At 42.7% G+C, this 18212-nt stretch overlaps 1 protein-coding gene across 10 annotated transcripts in view; it reads left to right on the top strand.

The window, feature by feature from the left end:
• nrxn2b (neurexin 2b) overlaps window positions 1–18212 on the top strand; it is a 699408-nt gene that overhangs the window by 219263 nt on the left and 461933 nt on the right. For 9 of the 10 annotated variants that reach the window (XM_069671763.1, XM_069671756.1, XM_069671757.1 and 6 more), the window contains one exon: window positions 10350–10651. In XM_069671763.1, coding sequence (XP_069527864.1) covers window positions 10350–10651 — 302 coding nt within the window. The remainder of the gene's footprint in view (window positions 1–10349; window positions 10652–18212) is intronic. The other variant, XM_069671760.1, reaches the window with a different exon arrangement.

The following is an 18212-nucleotide window of genomic DNA, read 5'->3' on the forward strand; positions in this document are numbered from 1 at the left end:
AAGATCATGGTTCATCTTTTCACCTGTGCCCAGTGGTGTATTCAAACCCCAGTGCAGACCCTCTAGTTTTTTTAAACAGTTTTTGGTTTGAAAGCCCACTCAGCTGCAAAAAAGGGGCTTCATTTTGAAAAGGCAAGACCTTCTATCATGCAGTTAACCTGTAACCTGTAGGTAGTTAACAATGTGCGAGATCTCTAGGCAATAATCTCGCAACATCAATCCAGTTGGGGGTTTTACTGGTCATGCCTAAAGGTTTGGTGACAAACAAATAAGAAAGGCCTACCAACTTGAGGAGACATACTCTAAGACAGCCTTGTCTCTATTCTAACTCATACGGCAGAGAGGATGTGGCAAAACACGTCTAGCGCCATCTGCAGACGCTTTCCTGAATCTAATGTTTTGAAGTGTTATTTAAGTCAGGTAAAGTAGGAAGTAGTGCTAAACATTGGCCCAGGTTTTGAATTTTGGTGTGAACCAATAGTATTGGCTTATTTTCAAGTGGCAGAACATATGTTAAATAATGAACTTCAGCTGGTTCCTTCAAATACAGTATATTAGTTACATAATGTATGTTAGTACTAATCTAAACCCATGATCTGTTGCATTTAACTCAACCAAGTCGTAGAGATGGAGTTATGGGTCTTTGCAGTGATTCGGATCTTTGAATCTCGTTTAGCTGCACGATTAGTTCATGAGACTCGTTCACCAAGTCAGTGAGTGACATCTACTGTTTACCCGTAACGACAAAGGAACAACTCACTCGCTCCTTCCTCACTCTCACTCGTTTATGAACGATGATGGCTCCTGTTGCATTCACTGGTCCTCTCATAAAATCATCACAATATAAGCCCAACTTGTCCATTACAAAACCTGGTGACATTATAACGTCTTAATTAATAAACATAATTTAGTTTGTGTTCGCCTGTCAGTTGTTTAAACGGCTGTGAATTGGCTTTCTATGCATGCCTGAAACACGCACTTCCGCCCCACTTTCGTTTGTAATCGGGTCGTATCGTTCCCGAGGACCATTCTCGTTCAGTGGACGAGTGAGTGATTGAGTGAGAGAGTAAGACCACTGACTAGAAGTTGACAGATTGGAAGTAAGAACATTAAAACAACATTATTTCAGCCTCAATGCTTACAAGATATTGGATGAGTAATTATATTGCAGTAAATATTAAACATTCATACCTCTCTGGTGACCAACAGCATGTTGCTATCATCGGGCTGACCCTGCCAGACACAGCACAGGGCCAGTAAATCTTTGCCTTTGGTCCCAGCTTCGAATACCACATATGTTTCTGTTAAGGACAGCTGACAGTTCAGATTTATGTGTGAGGGAGACAAACAAGGTAAAATCCATGAGGAGTGAAACATAAAGCAGGGAGGGGAGGAGCACAGGGATGTAAGCAATCAATCAATCATCCCAGCTCAGCAGTTTCTCTGCACCTCATCCAGCCACCCTCTGACACTGGAAGTCTTCTCTGTCTCACTGTGTTGTCTGCCTTTTCTGGAGTCAGCTTCTGTGCCTCCTGCTTGTTGTAGTTCTCTTTATTTCTTTCCATTGATTTGCGGCAGTCTTTATAAACAGCTGTGGATATGTTGCGTGTTCAGGAGTTGAGTTGATATATTCATATCCTATGTGTTTCATATGGTGGGGTTTGTTATATTTTTGCAAGCATGTGCAAGTTCTTTAACACTGTCCTAACATTTAATAAGCAAACCTTTTCCCCAGCAGTTCACAGGGCTTCGACAGTGCCTCGGAGCGAACACGGGACACTAGCCGCTGTCTGTGGACGCAGCAGGCCTGTTTGATTCATGAAGCGGCATCAAAGCTTTCATATACGCCGTACATTTCCCACTGCTCCCTCTCATCTCTGTGTTGAATCGTTTCTCCAAAGCTGTCGGATACTCTCTCTGCGGGGTGGATGGCACTCGTCGGAAGCTAATAGAGGGTGACTATACATGCACATGTGGGTGTGTTTGTACGTGTGTGTGTGTAAGAACAGCGAGGTAATGTGATGTGACGAGTGGATTTGCCAGCATGTGGTCATCTGGATTTTGCATCTTTTCAAGTGCACATGAGCGCACTTATTTATCTCATCTTATTCCATTCTCCCTTTTGTAACTCCGGTTAAAACTACCTAATTACTCCCAATATGTAATCCAATCGGCCAAAAAGCAGTATGTTAAGGTTCATTATGCGTTGACTAATGCACCACACAAGTTTGGATGGAGCTATTCATGCAGCTCATCTTATTAAACCTGCTTTCTCTCTCTCTCAGTCTGAGCTGAATCCAATTTAATAACACATGCCGCCCTGCACTTTTATTACTGTAATATCCACCAAAGACTCGACTAAAATGGCACTTTTAGGGCAGCATTGAGCACAGATTGTATCTGTGATCTAATGATATTTTATCAACATTCAGAATACTGTGTTTTTCAAGAGTTAGGAGGCACCTGTTTTATATTCCATGCATTTCTCTTGCAAGAAGGCTGGGTGGCATCCTTATGTTCACATCCCCATACTTGCTTGTAGCGCTCATGTAAAGCCTGAGTGGGATTGTTTGGACTATGTGGATTGTGTGACGGCCAGTGGCATTGATTCCACTCTTATTCCGCCGTCACTTATCCTCCCTCACACTTTCACTCTGTAGCTCAAAGAACAGCTGAAGGCCAGGGGATGTGGAGGGTTAGCTGCTTGACATAACTACTGTGGTGAGGTCCTTGGGTTCTTAGCGTCTGCTGGTTGACTGTGACAGGAGTGGTAGGGAGGTTAAGGTTGTTGATTCCATTGTGTATGAAGAGTATAAAGGCAGAGGGTGTGGCGTAGACGTTTTACTTTACACCATTCCACTAGGTGCAAAAGGTAGTTAGATTGATAGTCTATGGGAAAAATGACCCTATGCATCACTTGATTGTTTTACCTCTGCACATTTTCCTAATGAGTTAATGGTTTCAGTCAGCAGATTCAAGTCTTCTCTCGCACAGCATAATGTTCTTTTTGTAAGTTCTCTAATGGTCCCATTTAGAGTAAAATAGATGATAAAGCAGGCTATACTTAAGGGTAGAGGTTAAGCAATGTGTATCCAACCTCTCCTAATATAGGCACTTCTTTTACTTAAAGCTCCTGTGAGGAGTTTTTAGCTCGTTATGAAATAAGCTGAAGTTAACACTGATGCCTCTATATGAGCTACACAAGCAAACAAGACCATCAGCAACATCATTGTTTATATTGTTATAGTTATTTTTAATGCCTGTGACTAGAGGCGGGGGTAGGTGTCAGGCAAGGCGATAATCGTTGTGCTGCCAAATCTGCCTTTTTCTGTATTTTCCACGGCAAAGATTCTCAGTGAGTGATGCGTTTGAATGTGAAAAAAAAAGAAGCAGGATGAGATTTTTTATTAAAAAAACACTTACACATGTACAGGACAAGATCAGTGTCCACAGGGGGTGCCAAAATGCACACAGACCGAAAGTTCCTCAGAGGAGCTTTAAGTATTTTTTAAATGATGTAAAGTAATTTGCTACATTTCTACATCCATCCGTTACTGAGTGAAATATCTATCTACGGATATCGTGAGAAAGAATAACTGACTTGGACCAGACACCCGTCCAATGCATCACATCAAAAACAGGATTATCATATCAAAGTGTCATGCATCGCAACAAAACAGCAGTGCCCAAACGAAGAAGAGCTGCAGCTACTAACCCGACACATAATGTGAGTGCACCCTGAATGGAGGAAACACTATCTTTGACTCAGACTGAAGGAAGTTTTTTTGTTAAACCAGAAACAGCCGTTAGATCGCTCTCTTCAAAGCCACCAGGCTACATCATCATTTTACCTCGCAGAACACGGGACTTGCTGGTCTACCGCTGCCTCGTTACACGTCAAAACCAAACTAACCCTTTAAAACACCACACAATAACACAAACTAACCAATCGAGGCAGCGGTAGATCATCAGCAACTCCCGTGTTCTGTGAGGTAAAATTACTGTTTTTGTCAATGGAGTCTGGTGGCTATGAAGAGAGCTATATAACAGCACTTCTTCACTTCACTTCTCTTTACACCTCAGGATATTGTCCTCGTTCATGGGTTGAAATGTTTCTTTTGTTTCCTACCAGGGCTTTAAGAGCTGGTGGGGGTTAAGGGTTCATGTTTAGTTAATTAGAAAGAGCTGGTGGTGTGGCTGTATTTGATGACTCATACATCCAAACCAGTAAAAGCTCCAACAAAGTCATCAGAATCATTGAGGCTGCATTTTAACTTTTTGTCTTTAGTTCTTTCATCTTTACAATTTGTAAACCACTAACCTTCTGATTTTGACACCGGGTGAATCAGCCTGTAGTGTGAGCACCATGAAAAGCTGCTGGAGTTAGATGGATACATGTGGGCGGATGATAAACACCAGATTGCCCCATCGCATCTGCTTAGTCATAAAGCAATTGTTAGTTAGATGTCTCTGCCGAGACGCGGGGAGTATCATTTTTGACCCCTAAAAATACCCGATGCTAAAGGTCTGTCCACATTGAAATGAAACACCAGAGGAACTCAACATTTAATTAATAATAAAGACGCTATTACGGGTGGCTAAATTTCAAATGAGTCATTTCTGTAATGTAGTCGGGGCCTTCTGTGAGGTTAATTGAGACCTTGACAGCACTTAAGTCTCTGCTGCATGCTCGTGTGTCTCGTCTTACCTCTTGGCTACGGCGTCGGCTCTTGGGCTTTACAGGAGAGATTTGATCTGAGTGAAAAGTCTACTCCAAAGCCTGTATGGGCATGTAATCACAGCAGCGCTGCCATGGGAGCACGGGGATGAGATGTACAGTAGATGTAACAGATGTATAGCGACAATTACATATTCAACCGAGCTGAAGTGTTCTCAGAGAAAGGAAGAAAGAAAATAATTATTCGTTGTATTTGCGTTGAAAGCTGCGGCTGAAGTGGTCTTTTCTCCTCTCTCCTGGGAAACTGGGAAGAGTGCTTTTCCAGTTGTCTGTGGTGTCATGCAGATAATCTACTTCCTGTGGCATATGGAAGGCGTGCATTTACCTAAACGAACCATAGACTGTGTATTAAAAATGGATATAGCCACTGTTACCATACATCACCCATTGGCCGTTTTGTCTAGAGTTTGGCTTTTTTTTTTAGGAATGATTGATGATATTTGGATGAAGGTGGAGCTGGAGGGGAGGTGTGCGAGGGGTTAGCAAAGCTATGTTGTGTTGCTTAAGGCATATTCATTAGCTGGGTATGTCATTAACTGTGTTTCGCTCACAATAGTATTGTTTTAGTTCGGTCACTGCTTCATCACACACATCTCGGTTGAAAGAGTGTCAGGTGAAAATGAACCAGGTTAGCGTTACTTAAAGTAACAGATCTTAATATCACTACAGCCAGCAGGGTGGAGTCAACGAATATTGTAACACTGCGTAGAAAGAGTGATAGCGAGCGCAGGCGTCGATACGTGACTGCAAATGATCTACAAGAACTTCACTCACCACAGAACCTGGCAAACAGACTTCTCAGAGGGTCTGTTAATTCAATTAAAAGTACTCAAGGCATGAGGCATGAGGTAACACAATGGTGATTGAGCCGATGGCCCACTGATGAAGGCCTTTGCGTTTGCAGTAATACAGACTGGGTGTCAGTGGCGACTTTCATGGAAAAACTTCAACTTCAAAAATAAGTAAAAATCCAAAGAAAAAGAAACAAACTCGACGCTAATATGAAGGCAAACAGTCTAAAAAGGAAAGCGACCGTCAGCCAGGAAAATCAAGAGTTACAACCGGAGCCAACCGTGGACGTCACACATGCAGCACTGTCTGGATATCTGGGAAGTGTGCTCCCGCAATTACTTTTTATGCCAAAGGTGTCGCCAAAGAGGACGAAACTGAGACCTTCAAGATTATAACTTTAAAAGGCCTAATTATGAGTTATATAGAAATTCACGCCTTACAGTTGTGATAAATCGAGATGAGCTATACAGACTAAATCTGTTTTTACCAGGATGTGAACCTGCTGGTTTCTGCTCCAAATTTAGAAATTAATTGCCTCAAGTGGCCCGTTTTTGACACTTCTATTCTTTAGTTTACGACCCTGTAGGTTGCAGCCTGAACTGAACCCCCAACATTAGATGGATCAATGTCAGTTTGAATGAATGTATTACCGACTTGTCTGTATTATTTAAATTTGTCTCTATTGTCAAGAACAAAATCATTTGATTGTATCCATTTTAAAATAATTGACTGAGGGGCATTGTTGGCACTGTGCAGCAGTGAACATGGCCCCCCCACCTCCCTCGTCCTCTCCTGTCACTCCTTGATCCTCTCCAGCTTTATCTCCTCCTCTCAGCCTTCTATTCATTAAACAGACATAAACAAAGGCCACTTTTTTGTTTGCAGCTCGTGTCTCTCTCCGTTGCATGTGGCTCCATCTCGCTGAGCTCATGGAAGCAATCACAAGCTGTTTGTTGCTTACCGTTAACAGCCCATACTTTGGGAGGGGTCCAACTTAATACATAATTGAAAACGGTTGCTGTGGTCCATTTGGTACGCTTTTGTTCTCCCTACATCAGCAACACAGGCACCGCCGGGAGGCTTCTCTTGGGGGGGATTTGCTTTTTTCCTCCGTGTCATTTTTTCCCCTCCATCTCTTTTCCTCTCTCCTTTGATGCCTTTTTTTTTTTTTTCGATGACAATTCACACTTCAGTTGAGATTGCTCTAAATTTCGATTTCAGCCAAAATGCTCTTTTAAGTAGCTGTCTCTATCTGGATGCCATTTGTCCCTCACTTCCTTGTTTTTTCCCCATCGCGTAAAATGTTTTCTTTTATGCGAGTGCATGCACCGTTATTATGTGGCTGCGTTTGTCTCAAAGGGAGCTCTATCATGGCTTTTAATGTAAGACGTACAACAGTCAGGATGTCACTTAACGCACAAGTATCTTTTTCCTTTTCACATGACATCCACGCTGCTGTTATTCCTTATCGAGGTGTTGAAATATACTGTCATAAACTTTGCCTTATGAAAGCTCCCACACACTGACCTGTCCACGGTCATATCGCAGTACAAAGCGTGCACACATCAAACGGACACACTATTATCCATCACCACTCTTCTCCTCACACCTAAGATTGCTCCTGTGGAGAACTCGCTCGCTCATGAGATTTGGCTTTCAATCTGTCTGCCGACGGACCACCCTCCCCTCCGGCCAGCCCCGGCCTCTCTCTCTCCCCGGGGAAATGCGCTGATGTCTTGGAGCGATTCTGCTGAAATGGAACTTCAGGATAAACTAGATTTGATGATCCACCCGTACAGAGGCCTCTTGGCGAGTTTCCCCCCTCCCTTCACTTTCCTGTTTCAGGTCTAAACCTCATTACCTGAGGCTGATTCTTCAATCCGGCCTCCCCAGGGAGACAGAGGTGAGGAGGGGCAAACGAACACAGGAAGTGGTGTGTCACTTCAGATCACAGTTGGTGTTGGGAAACCAGTTGATATGTATAACTGGTGAGAGGAAGAGTTATTTGAGAATCAAGAGATCTCATTGTTATTGGTAGTGATGTGTGCATTTTTACTTTTGCCAGAGGTCTATATTTTTCCCCACAAAGCAGATGAATCGTACTCGGAACCTTGGGATTTGTGTTTTCATTTTAAAGTTAACATGAAACTCATTGGTGTTGTCAACGCCCAGAGCCGAGAGTGACATCTTTAAATTGCCTTTTTGTTCAACCAAACCTCTAACACTATTTTCTACTGTATTAAAAAACAAAGAAAAGCAGCAAAACCTCACATGGAACAAGCTGGATCCGGCAAATCTGCCTTGAAAATTACTGAAACGATAAATTATCAAAATAGTATATAAGTAATATAGAATAATAATAGTTAAATGCTGATCCTTAGCTCACTGGCTCCACACTTTGACTGGCGTGTGACTGTCAGGAGAGCGGTTGCATCGGTACTTTCTGTTGTGACAGCTGCAGCAGGTGTTTGTTCAGTTCCTGACAGATGCACACCCGTGTCCTCCCCTGCTGCTGTTAGGCTGCTGTTTGACATGTGTCCATTGTACAAACTGGCTGTTTTGACTGGGAGTGCGTGAATGAAGCTCACTGCGGTGGAAGGAGGCCATGTGCCGCAGACGGGACTGACGGGCATTGGCAAAGTTGTCAAGTTGCTCTTTTAATCTACTTTGTCTTCTTCTCATCTGCTGCTTTATTTAAAAACCTCCCATTTACACAGCAGTTGATGTGCTCTGATAGAAGTACTTCTATTTTACACTCTCATAGCACTGTTTTATTCTATATCAGCTGAATCACCCATGAGTATTCAATAATACGTCTCGTGCATGCACTAAAGCAATGATCAATGTTGTGATTTATTTTATTTAAAGGGGAGGTATGATGCTGTTTCACATTTAAAGACATATATAATGTTGGATGTCCAAACTAAACGTGGGTGAAGTTTTAAATCTGTAGGTAAAAGTATGTTGGAGTAAACCCCAGGCTTCTCAGCTCAGCCTGCAGGCTGCTGTGACTTTGTGACGTCACAAAGTGCAGCCCAATGACTGCATATATAGATTGACGACACGTCTCCATCTGCTCTCATTGTGCAAAATTGATGCCAAAATAGTCCCCGCAATGGGCGCTGCCATCTTACGATGGTGACGTCACTTGCAGCCAGAGTTGCCCAGTAGAGATCGGCAGGTGGAGCTGCTGTAGCCACTCCCGCTCAACAAAACACAAACTTAAATTACCGGGAATAAAACAGCAAGGATCCCAGCGTATCTAACAGCAGAACAGCTTCTTGTGTTCGCAGAAGCAGACGTTCACAGATATGTGAACTTCAAAGACTGTAGTGATTTGTTTTAGTTAGGTTTCCTCTCGCCGTTTGTCCTCTACTCTGCTAATCAGGAACAGATTGGCTGCAGGAGCCAGATTTGTCAACAGAGCTGTCAATCATTGTTTTGACAATATCAAATAACCAAAATAGAATAAACTTGACAGAAAAATGAACACTTGGATGTAAATCAGCATGATAAGAACTAACTATAATGACAGAAACCATGTTTGAGAAAAATGTATTTGACGTGTGTTTTGATTTTATGGTTTGACTCAGGACCCATCTGTTAACATGGAGGAGGCGGGCTTTATGACCTATACTGCAGCCAGTCAGCAGGGGGCGACAGAGAGGGTTTGGCTTCACTTTTAGGGAGCTGTCATGTCGTCCATCTTTTTATACAGTCAGTGGTGCAACCTCAGCAGGAGGCTGAGAGCTGGCCAATCAGAAGAAAGTGGGCTTGTAGGGGCGGGGTTTCTTCAAGAGACAGAGCTGACTGATGCGTTTCAGGCAGAGGCTGTATGAGGGAGCACAGAGATGTGTGGGAAAAATGATGTGAATTATTATTATTATATAATTATAATTATGCTAAGCTACTCCACAGGTATCACAGAGTGAAATATGAATCTTGAAATTAGCATAAAAACTAAAAAAACTTTATTTAACCAGGGAAAAAAAATGGTCCTGGCCACTAAATGAGAAATAATAATGGCGGTAAATAATAACCACAGCTAATCAGCTTCATATCAAAGTATTTGACCCATGTGATCTTTGCACAGAGTGTGATAAAGTGCTATATCAATGCTCAGTGTTTCATGCTAAGTCAAACTGAGCAGCACCAGTACTAATGAGTTATTCTGCTCAATAACAGAGCTTTTGGCTTGAAAAAGCTGGAATCTGGCTTCATAACGTTTTTAATTAAGTTCCCCCCCTCGGGCATCTTGTAGAAGATTTAGAAATACTCTGCCCTGAATCATAATTTTACTTATAATTTGGCTTTATATTGTTTTTCCAATAAAATAAGTAAAATGACGAGTTTGAAATTCTTAAGAGCACATCTACTCCTTCTCCCTTATTGAAAAGTCCAGAATACACTGCATGAATATGTAAATATTATTTATAAGACATGTTTAACTGCTAGGTACAAGCTGTCTCCCACTTTACTGCAAAGTCCATCCTAAGTGCATCCGCGCTGGAGGCTTCAGGTCATTACAGGACATGTGTAGGCTGCTTTTTGGCCCGTGATTGACCTTCAAACTGGCTCGGATTTTACAAGAAATCATGCTTATTCATACCCGGGTTAAACTGAAACTTTTCCACTCCGCTGGAATTTAAGTGGTTCCCATAGGGAAAATGCTGCAGCATACCAGTCATATGAACTGGACTAAAAGAGTCATTTTGAGTTTGTGTATTCAACTGTTTTTGAGTTAACGTGTAGTTAATCCTGCAATTATTGAGTATTTTTTAACTCACCTGCCTTTATCTTTTCCCCTCTTTTTTTCCAGGTAAGGAAGAGTCGGTCGCCACCTTCAAGGGCAACGAGTTCTTCTGCTACGACCTGTCGCTGACGCCCATCCAGAGCAGCACCGACGAGATCACGCTCTCCTTCCGCACGCTGCAACGCAACGGCCTCATGCTGCACACCGGCAAGTCGGCGGACTACGTCAACCTCTCCCTGAAGAGCGGCGCCGTTTGGCTGGTCATCAACCTGGGCTCGGGGGCGTTCGAGGCCCTCGTGGAGCCCGTCAACGGCAAGTTCAACGACAACGCCTGGCATGACGTGCGCGTCACCCGCAACCTGCGCCAGGTAAACACTGCCCGTGTAATCCAGGGCCACCGCAGTCGGGAGTGGTGCCTCTTATCTCTGCTGCTATATTTGACTCTCCATCTTTACCTTTCTTTGTTCTCTCTGCACATGGAGCACGCAGGAAGCGTTTGTCACACCCTCCTTTTCTCCTCCCCTGTTGCTTGCAGCCCACCTTAACAGAAGTTTCTCTTCTCTAGGTTGGAGTTAAAGGCTGACGCTGCTTTTTCTTTCTTTCTTAAAAATCACATTTCTTCGAGAATGACCAAAGCTCCATCTCACCCTCATATTCCAAGGTCAACTACAGAAAAAGGGTGAACGCATCACAGTACAAGTGATAACGAGACTTTAATTTACAATTAGCATACACCATAATGAAAGTATGCACATTAAAGGTGCTACCAAGGACAAATCTCAGTGCTGTTATTAATGAACAAGCTAAGATAGTGCCTCGCTCGGTATGTATGCACATAATGTACTCGGCTACACAAATGGAATGCACCCTAATTTATCAAAGGTGACAATGCGCTTAAACCCTCTCTGAACAAATTGCCCAACACATCTTTACAAACCTTTAATCGTAGCTAATGGAAAACAAAAGAGCACCAGCAACCTCAATGCATGTGTGCGTGTGCGCATGCCAAGTTTTATACACACATAAGCACCTGCACACTAAGTACACTCCCTGGCTACTGGACTCTCTAGATGCGCCAGGTCATCAATTGGCAGCTGCAGATACCAGCAGTGAGATACAATCAATTTCACTTACACTTGCCGTGCTTGCTTCTTCACATTTTTTTTTTTGGGTAATTGTTATTGGAATGAATGGCTTGTCAGACCTAATAATGGGCATTGTAAGCAGTCCCAAATGCAAACAAGCCTGATGTGAATGCATTAACGCAAAGATGGTGCATCAACTTCTTTGTGTACGCCTGCAAAATCCTCCTCAAGATGGAGCGAGAGAAACAAAAGCAGATAGTGTCTAACTCTTGTACCAGTAGACGCAGAAGGAAAGCATCCCCGCAGGAAAAAGGAAAGTGACTCTTAATGTGAACTAAGTGCTTTTAAATTATAGGAACAGATTTCCATACCAACCAGACTGCAATTTCTTTCATACTGCAATAATGTGACTATATATTTCAGTCGTAACTTAGATACAGGAATTGTCCACGACTTGTGGAGTTTTAATAGAACATGCTTTACTTGCTCAAGGATAAGGGCAGATGGCCGCACACTCACCGACACACACATGCACATAGTCAGGGTTAAATGTGTTCTGCTGTAGAGCACACGTGTGATCAGCAGAGGGAGACCAGCTTAATAGGTTTTGGAATCCGGCGCTATTTTAGAGATTTACAGCGTGAGCCAACCCACCTACCATGGCGCCATAATGACCATTATGCAAGAAAGTAGCACATGCTCATATACACACATGCTAAACAGAGAGGCCATTATCTGCTGGTCTCACTCTCTGTACTGGCATATCAATAATATTCGCTCTAACTGCAGGGTTTTTTATTTCTTCTCATTTCTTAATTTTAATCAATTTGGAGCCGAACCAATCCCACAAGTCCCCTAAAATAATATTAGTCGAGAACCAGTTGATGTCTTGTTATATTAAAACTTAACATTGCAGTTCATGCCTTGATCACAAATGCACCACCCACGTCATGCCGTTCAGACTATCTCCATTAACTCCCATAACAGCTGGAATGCCCAGTGGACCACTCTAATTGACATAACAGGCAGCCTAAGTGTTAAAGAGCTCTCTAGATTTACGCGGGGCCATCCCCACGGAGAGACACCAGCAGAAAGGCATCGATGACATTGACCACCTCTGACCCTGTGTTTACTGCCGGGCTGATACCCAGCTGATCAATGAGCTCTTTCATGCTTCGAGGTCTCGTAGAACACACATGCATTTACGCAGGTCGGAGGAAGTCAATATCCTCACACATGCAGTTGTACTTATATCTTAACACCCAGGAATGATCTAGAAAAACTTTAAGATGTGTGAGTATTTGTTTTAGAAGTTATTATTAATCCATCAAGTATATATTAATCATTTGATAGTTTAAAATAAAGGTGCTTGTTGATTAGCCTGTACAGTCAGATAATAATGTAACTGTGAATTGCTAACACAATTATATATGCCAAATATCTCAACCATAATCAATTACATTTAATATTGATATATACAAATTATGTAATGTTCATGTATTGTTCTTCTATTGAATCCACATCATAGCTGCACATTTGGGCTTTTTGTCAATTCAATTGTATATGTATAGCACATTTCATACAAATGTGAACTCAATGTGCTTTACAGAAGATAAAAGCAAACACACACACATAAATAAAACAACATACAAACAAACAAATGAATCCAGAAACACAAATGTACACATTGTAACGCACACAACACACATACACAAAGTACAGGTCCTATGGTCCCTGTCCCTACCAGAGCACACACACAGGTTCACATCAGGCACGCACAAGGCAATCCACACAAGTCCATACACACACACACACACACACACACAAAGGTACACAACTATTAAATCTAAAACATTATTATGTGTATCTTATGCATAACGAAAATGGGATATGGCAGTTAAAGGAATCGCAGGGTAACTCGACGATACGATAAGCAATAATGATGATATCACGATACAGCGATTCTGCGATAATGGATATATTGCAACACAATCATATAATAAAACAGAACAATATCTGACAAACTGAAAAACACAAAATGCCCCTAAAAAGGTGAAACGCAGGATTAATGTGTTTTTTCACTGCAATTTGGTGTTTTTCACAGAATTTGACACAAACTAAGATGACACATTGTTAATTAAAATATCAATATTTGGCGCCAGCCTAGCGATAATTGTATTGCACAAGTCAGGACAATTATATATCACTGAATGCATATTTGGTCCCACCCCTAAAAAGTATTATGCATGTAATGCAAAAATGTGCAACGCTGAGAGAGGGAGCATAAGATAAGTGCAAATACATCACTAACTACGCCTTCCAAAACTGGGCAGAGTTTAAACAACACTTATGTAATAGACAACAAAAGTGGCGATTACTAGTCGAGCAAAGACTAAATAATGCGCACTGTATTTTTGATTGCTACAAATAGATATAATAATAATTCTACAGTCTTACTGAATGCAAAGCTCCAAAAGTAAAACATTTTTTTGTGCGAGTAGTTTAAAAAAGTAATTACTGACAGTCATCCTCAGCTGACTTTGACATTTTTTTAAGCACAAAAAAAGTCCAGCACAGATAATTTTGCACATCAGATTAGTCCAACATTAAATAATAAAAATCTTAATTAGATAATTATTTTTATATAATATATGTAGCCCTAGTAAGTGATGATGGACAACCAATAATTACAGACAGACATGCTGTGAATACCTATCTTAATTTGAAAATGTAAACAGTGCACCGGCATTAACACACCTCTATTGTTAGCCAGCCCTCTCCCTCTGGGAGCTCACATCATATCTAGCTTTAAAACAGCCTGCAGTCTACGAGACAAGCGTTGAATTCCAGCTGCGGTTATCATACAGCCCCAGTGGTCTCCCAAGTCTCATCCACTCTCTGTCTGTTGCTCTTAATGGCTCTTGCAACGTCATGCATATCCACAGCTGCATCAGTGCGCTCCAAAATAAGTAAAAGCCTGTGAGCTCACACAAGCCTCTCCCTCTCCCTCTCCCTCTCTCGCCCTCCCTCTGACTGTCTCTTCCTATGTATGTGTATATTTGCCATCTTTCTCTACAAAAACGTATGAATTTGTCAGCTTTGTGCGGCATAAAATGAAGCAGACAGAATTAGGTGAGGTGATAGGGACTCTCCGCCAAGAGAGAGGAGAGAAAGGGGAGGAGAAAGGGAGAAATGAGTGTCTCACATGCTGTACGAGGATCACAGATTCAGAGCTCCCCTTGGTGGCCTTCAGGAGTACTGCAAGTGCAGTTGGTGTGTGTTTGAGGAGTTTGGATAATCCCTGTGGTGTGCAGTTGATAGGCAGGCAAGGACACTTGCTTTGACCTCTCATTGGTGCAAGTCTTTCCCCACAATACACACACACCCCATCCGTTCTACCCCATTCAGTGCAAACATTGGTGCACATAAGCAGCGAGGGATCCCTCCTTCACGCCCCCCCGCCCGACATGATGATCTACCATCATGGACATCTTGTAGACTTCAGAACCGGTGACCATCCGTGCCCTCTCCCTCCTCTGGGATCTGTCTACACACACTGCAGAAAAAGGGAAGGGCAAAGACAAAGATGGAAACCTCATGTCAGGGTTTCTTCGGGGAGTGATAGACATATCTGATACACTGCACCAGAACAGAACACGTGGTGGAAATAGGTCAAATATGAAGGATGAGATGACGGAGTGTAGCATACTTCTAGCAGTTAAGGCCCTTCTTTTAATGCATGCACAATGCATAACTTAACTAACATAACTTTTACCTGCTCTGATGTTCCCTGAAGCCGCAGACACATGAACTAATCCACACACAGCGATAACGTTTAACATTGACAGCTGGAAAAACATTTATGCTGTCATTACAGTAAGTCAAAGGCCATGACATCAACTCAAGGTTTGCAGAGAGTTGCAGTAGAGCAAGTTCAAAATATCTCCGTATTACTTCAAGCTGAACCAGCAAACAGAGCTGTACCAAGAACCAGCACAACAACTGTTGCGTCTCTGAAACCAAGCTTATTTAGGATTAGACATGTAAATATTCCTTCTTTCTTTAATAACGCTGTCTAAATTACTAACTGAGGAAGAGTCCAAACGTTAGTTGCTGTGTAAAGTTTATTTTGTAGTTATATACTGGTCCTACAAGATGACACTGGCTCTATTTCAGGGGCTTTATGGGAACTGTTTCCCACAACTCGTTCCTAAAAATGTTTCACAAAAAATAAGTCTGAAATAAGTTTGATAAAATGCTACACGGCCTTTAATGCATTAGGTTTATATTAACATAATGCATTCATTTTAAAAGGGAACGTGGGAGTGGATTAAAAAAAAGGAGACTTCCTCGTGGGGAGCGCCCCCTGTGGACAAAGCCGTACCTCTTGTCTCTTTGCTGATTTCGTCCTGTACATGCTTCAGTGGTGGTTTTTAACAAAAAAAGACCCATCCTGCTGTTAATCGCTTCGTCTGACACCTCCCCCCCTCCGCCAGCGCTTTCAGGCATTAAAAATAACTATATAGAAATAATCAAACTGTGCGCTGATGGTCTGCTTCTAATAAAAGCTTGCTTCAAATATTGGCCTGGTGCACTCTGCAGCTGTCGTAGATGAAGGCCCCGGTCACCAACATTGCTAATAGAAAGGCCATAAAGTGAGTGAGCCATTCATTCATCCAAAATAAGCAGCAGTTACTTCTCCGTGACTTACAATGTTGAAAAAATCCCCCGCTGTTCATGACAAGTGGATTTTTGACTCCACTGATTTGTTGTTGACTGTAGCGTAGCTTTTCTTGCAGGTTTTGAAAGAACCGTTCAATCAGCTCTGAAATAAATGGTTTGTTTTTGCCTATGGTTGAAACTCTAGCAGGGTAATGCCAGGAAATAAGAGCGGGATGCCATGCTTTCGATCTACTGGAAAGATAGGACTGCAGAAATACAGTAATCTGTATACTAATGTATTCTCGGAGGGCTAACTTTCCATGTTGCGATCACTGGAACAATCAGAATAGCCTCACATCACAGTGTACCGGCTGTAAGCTTAACAGGCACTTGCGTCCCAAAGGACACTGCAGGCAGTCAGAGGAAACATGAGACGCACGTTGACGGGGCAAAGGAAGTGTGCGCTTTTATGTCTGTGTTATTGTTTGTTCATGAAAAGCAGCGAGGGTGAGTGTGTTTGCGTGCACGATAGAGAGTGGGAAACTAAGTGTAGTGGTGCTGTCTGAGACGAAAGGAATATCTGAGCAGTAGGAGGATGGAGAGGAGGGAGGGGGTTGGGGGGGGACTGGGAGAGAGACAGCGGTTTGTTCTTTACTACGAAAAGAAGAACAAAAGCAAGCTTTTGTTTAATTCCCCAATGTGACTTTACAACCAACAGATTCAACATCAACTGTGTCACAGAACTGGGCCAGTAGCTTAGCCAGCGTCGAGAGAGACACCTTTGAACTCAATATCTCTTTTATTGCTCTCCTGTTTTTCCCTCTTGTATCCCCGTCACCCCGTCTTCCCTTTTACTCTCTCACCTGCAGGATCATCTGTCATGCTCTTGTCTCTGACTGCCTCTCCCCTTCTGAATGCCTTGATGTTCTCTGTGCCGCCCCACCCAAACATACTGCCTTTACATATAGTGGGACCTTGGCAGCAGCTAATGGACTAATTAATGCCCTTAGGCTCAGCTGCTGGACTACAGTTCAGCTGGAGGAAGCTGGGTCTGATCTGCATCCGGATCGAGTTCAGCAAAGGCCACGCTGTTATATTATGTTACAAATAGGCAGTGGCCACTAGTAACCATGTAAGAGTCCCCTGAGGTATTGCAAAGTGGATCTATTTTATTCATCTAGGGCCTAAAAACCGATGCAGAGGAGTGTTCCTGAAAAAATGTAAACATGGAAGGTAGATAGCACACGTAATAGCAGAATTATGGCTTTTATACGAAGTGAAAATGGTTATGGTGATGGTTACCTTACGTCTAAAACACACATGATCCGTGTCCGCCGTGGTTCTGCTACAGGAGGCGTTTCTGGACCGCAGCGAAGCGGAGCGCTGGCCCAAGCAACTAGATTCGCGGAGATTAAGATCGCAGGGGAACTACATCATCGCGCGGGAACTGCAAAATCCTGCGATAACATCGATGTTAAGACAGAGCAACAGTTCAGTTTGCACCTCGGAGATAAACTTCTCGTCGCCCGTGTTGTACAATAACCTCTGGGACCCTCTGACCGATCGATTGACTCCTGGCCTCGAGCCACCTGCGATGACGTAATGTTCATATGGTGATAGGATATAAAAACGGGAGTCTGTACATGGTGTTTTATTTTGAAATGACCGGATGCGCTATAGTGCTTTCGTGTCTAACTTCCTGTTTGGAACGCTCTGCTCCGTTAACCGTTCAGTGCTAGAAGCGTCAAAAAATAGACATATTTTAGCAGAGCAGAACAGAGAGGTGCCTCTGGGACACGTCAGAGACGAAACGCGGCGCGTGCTGCGGAAACACGAGCATTGACTAGAGTGGGCGCGATCAACTCCGCATCTTGTGGAATATACACATTACACTACAAGCGCGATACGTTACTCTTAAACTTCTGGTCAATGTGAAATCATAGGCAGCATGTGTGTTTTTATGACTGTGGAGGCTCGAGAACACCCTCACAGTGAATAATGGATAATAAAACTTAACACACACTCTCTTTACAGGCAGCAAGACAGCATTAGATAAAAACCAATAAGGCAAACAGTCATGCAGTTTAGCACACACTCACAAACACACTCCATCAAATTCAGAACTTCCCCCAGCCTCCATGCTTTTATCCCATACCTAAGAGGACTTGGTGCTACCTTACTG

Source organism: Semicossyphus pulcher, unplaced genomic scaffold (genome assembly GCF_022749685.1).
Source record: "Semicossyphus pulcher isolate SPU_LCO1_2020_fin unplaced genomic scaffold, fSemPul1.0.p SCAF_21, whole genome shotgun sequence".
NCBI classification, from domain to species: Eukaryota; Metazoa; Chordata; class Actinopteri; order Labriformes; family Labridae; genus Semicossyphus; species Semicossyphus pulcher.